We start from the raw sequence: 3,261 nt of genomic DNA on the forward strand, positions 1-3,261 counted from the left end.
TGTCTCTGTTTGCAATCAGCGGGGGTTTGGCAGCCAGCTGATCTTCATCATCTCATGAACCTCCTGTGCTCATATACCTGGTCTCTTCAACCACTCCCTGGCGGATTATTGTACTACATCCGTGGTATTGTAACGCAAGTCTTGGCTCCAGTACTTCCTTGTTGAAAATATCCATTTTACATGTTCCTTGTTGTTAATTATTTTCTTGTTTATTCCCAGCGTCATCAGTGTGACAACTGGACTCACCTACTGCCTGCCTGCCGCTCTTCAAACCCACGCTCCCTTCATGCGTGTTTTTTCTTCTGTGGACCGCAAGATATTCACTGGGATCATCACTCACTCACCGCTCACAGGAGAGCACAGACACTCGTCTCACTTCACCTCCCTTGCTACTCACTGAACTCAACTGAACATTAAAGAACACTGTTTATCTTGAAACCTGTCTCTGAGTCGTGCGCCTGGGTCCAAATATTACTCACCTCTGTGCATCATAACAGATCTGATTGATTTGCTCTTTCAGAGTGTGTTGTTCATTATTAAATGTTCAAAATGGTGAAAACATATCTACAAAAAAGAAAATACCTGCTGCTTTCTCTCTTTAGACCCTTTAATGATAATAAAAACAATCAGTACTCATTGTCAACAAATTTAAAGTGAGGAAAAGTTGAAATGTTCTTCCAAAAAATGTCAGTTCAGCTAAACAAAAATCCTCATGAGCAGTAAAGCCTCTGTGACTAAACAGAAACAGCTAAAGAGTTTTTTTAAAGAGACTCAAACATGTACAGAACAAGCGAGAAGATGTCACAGTGCCGCCCATGAAGTTTGATTGAACAACGTAACCACAACCAGCTCTCAACAATAAATGTGAAAAACAATCAAGTTGAAGGATTTTCAAGATTAACACACTGTTCCTTTAATTACTTCTGTCTAATTCAGTTTACACAACTCAATAGATCCATGAAAAATAAAAAGTCCAGCATGTAGAGGCTGAGTGAATGTGGTTTGGACTCTGTGGATAAGAGTCATGGTTTCAGAGATGCTATAGAAGGACAGAATACCTGCTCTGTGATCCAGGTAGACTCCTACTCTGGAGGACTGAGGACGTGAGACAAGAGTGCGGACACAGTTGTGCATGAACGTATAATTGTTTCCGCAATGATAAAACGCCCATGATTCTTTATTGAATCCAAATCCTCTTTCAGTTATGCTTCCTGCTCTGTTTACATTCTTGTATGCGACTGCTACAGACAGTGCTTCTCCTCTCCCCTCCACCTCCCAGTAACAACGTCCAGTAAGACTCTCTGAACTCAGGACATTACTCATACCAGTGAATCTGTCTGGGTGACTGAAATATGGCTGTGGTTGAACTGTGAATGTCACTTTTCTGTTCCCATCAGTTAAAAACAGCAGTGGGTTTACTGTGTTTGGATCCAGTGTGATGTCACGAGAATATTGTAAGAAGTCAGCTCTCGTCTTGGGCTCTGGTTGTGACAGCAAAACATCCACTTCAGTCTCTCTCTGTGAGATGTTTGTCCATTTCTCTCTCAGGACATCCTTGAGTTTGTCTCTGACTTCTGACACAGCTGATGTCACATCCTCAAATAACCTATGAGCACGGATGTTGAGGCTAGATGAGTGTGTAGATTCACAGAGTGGTGGCAGTGAGTTGTAGTCGTGTAGAACCTTGATGTGGTCCTGTGTGTGTGAGAGCCTCTCCAGTTCAGCGTCTCTCCTCTTCAGCTCAATGATCTCCTGCTCCAGCTTCTCCTGAAGCTCTTTGACTCGGCTCACTTCAGTTTGCTGCTGGGATCTGACCTTCTGCTTCACATCAGAGCGTCTTTTCTCCATGAGACAGATGAGCTGAGTGAAGATCTTCTCATTGCCCTCCACTGCTTTATCAGCAGAGCCATTGATAGCCTTCACCTCCTGTTGAAACAGCTTCTTTCTGTCCTGGATCCTCTGCTGGATGTCTTGTTGACTCACCTCCAGCTCTCCCTGCTTCTCTGTCCTCTCTGCTGCAGCTGAGACTGTGTCGTGGCCTTTATGTTCCTCCACAGAGCAGAGATAACAAATACACTGCTTATCAGTGCGGCAGAACATCTTCATCACCTCATCATGACGAGAGCAGACGTTTTCCTGGAGCTTCTTGGAGGGCTCCACCAGCTTGTGTTTTACAAACGTATGTGATTTAAAATGAGGCTGCAGGTGTTTCTCACAGTAAGAAGCCAGACATTGTAGACAGGATCTTTGAGCTTTCAGCTTTCTCTCTGTGCAGAAATCACAAGCCACATCCTGGGGACCAGCATAGCAGCAATCAGCAAGAGCGTCTTTAAGTCCAGTCTTCTTCAGCTCCTCCACTAAAACTGCCAACATGGTGTTTTTCAACAGGACAGGTCTCACCGGGAAGGTCTGCCTACACTGAGGGCAGCTGGAGTTTATCTTCTCCTCTTTATCCCAGTGGGTTTTAATACAGTTCATGCAGTAGCTGTGTCCACAGGGAACAGTCACCGGATCCTTCAGTAGATCCAGACAGATTGAACAAGAGAAGGTTTTCTGGTCCAGATGAACTCCTTTCTGAGCCATTTCTCCTCTCAGTGACAATGACTGTCTGAGTTTCACTTCCTGGGAACTGAAACTATTTTCACCTCTGATCCACAAAACTTGACTCAAAGCTTGATCTAATGGTAACTGGACTGGTTGAAGATATTCAAGACGTTTCACCTCTCCTCCAAAAAGCTCCTTCAGTGCTGAACTATTTGGTGGACGGAGCTAGAAATTTAAGCCTCTGTGGATCATTAGCATGCTAATGGTCAAGGATGACTCGCATCAGAGTCGTTAACTGAGTCGTTACAACACCCAGTCGTCTGTGGGTCGTTGGAGTCACATGTTCCAAGGTGGGACTGGGACTTCAGCTGTTTTGGATGAGAATTCAGCACAATATTGTAGGATGGTAAAATATGGTGTCTCAGACCACCAACTTGGTTAAACAATTATTTTCCCATAATACAGATGGCTTCTTTAAAATCCCTTTTCAAACCAACACAACACAGACACACAAAGCCTCCAAAACCTTGAGGCAGAAGTTGGTCCACCCCAAGGAAAAAACTCCCCGGCATGAACAAAGGAATTCTGTGTTATGTTATCTAGTGTGAAGATGAATGCATGGATTTATACATTGGAGAGACTAAAGAACCACTACACAATCGCCTTGCACACACTGTTTTTATCAATCAATCCTTTATTCATCTCACAACCGGAGAA

The 3,261-nt window shown here is 43.9% G+C and overlaps 1 protein-coding gene across 1 annotated transcript; it reads right to left on the minus strand.

Moving 5' to 3' along the window:
- Positions 1–927: 927 nt before the first annotated feature.
- LOC306823691 (tripartite motif-containing protein 16-like) lies at positions 928–2,583 on the minus strand (the record flags this gene model as incomplete). Its single annotated transcript, XM_079343424.1, has 1 exon — positions 928–2,583. One exon carries the CDS (start codon positions 2,581–2,583, stop codon positions 928–930), a length of 1,656 nt encoding a protein of 551 aa, XP_079199550.1.
- Positions 2,584–3,261: the final 678 nt, after the last annotated feature.

This window comes from Symphodus melops, assembly GCF_947650265.1.
Source record: "Symphodus melops genome assembly, chromosome: 1".
NCBI classification, from domain to species: Eukaryota; Metazoa; Chordata; class Actinopteri; order Labriformes; family Labridae; genus Symphodus; species Symphodus melops.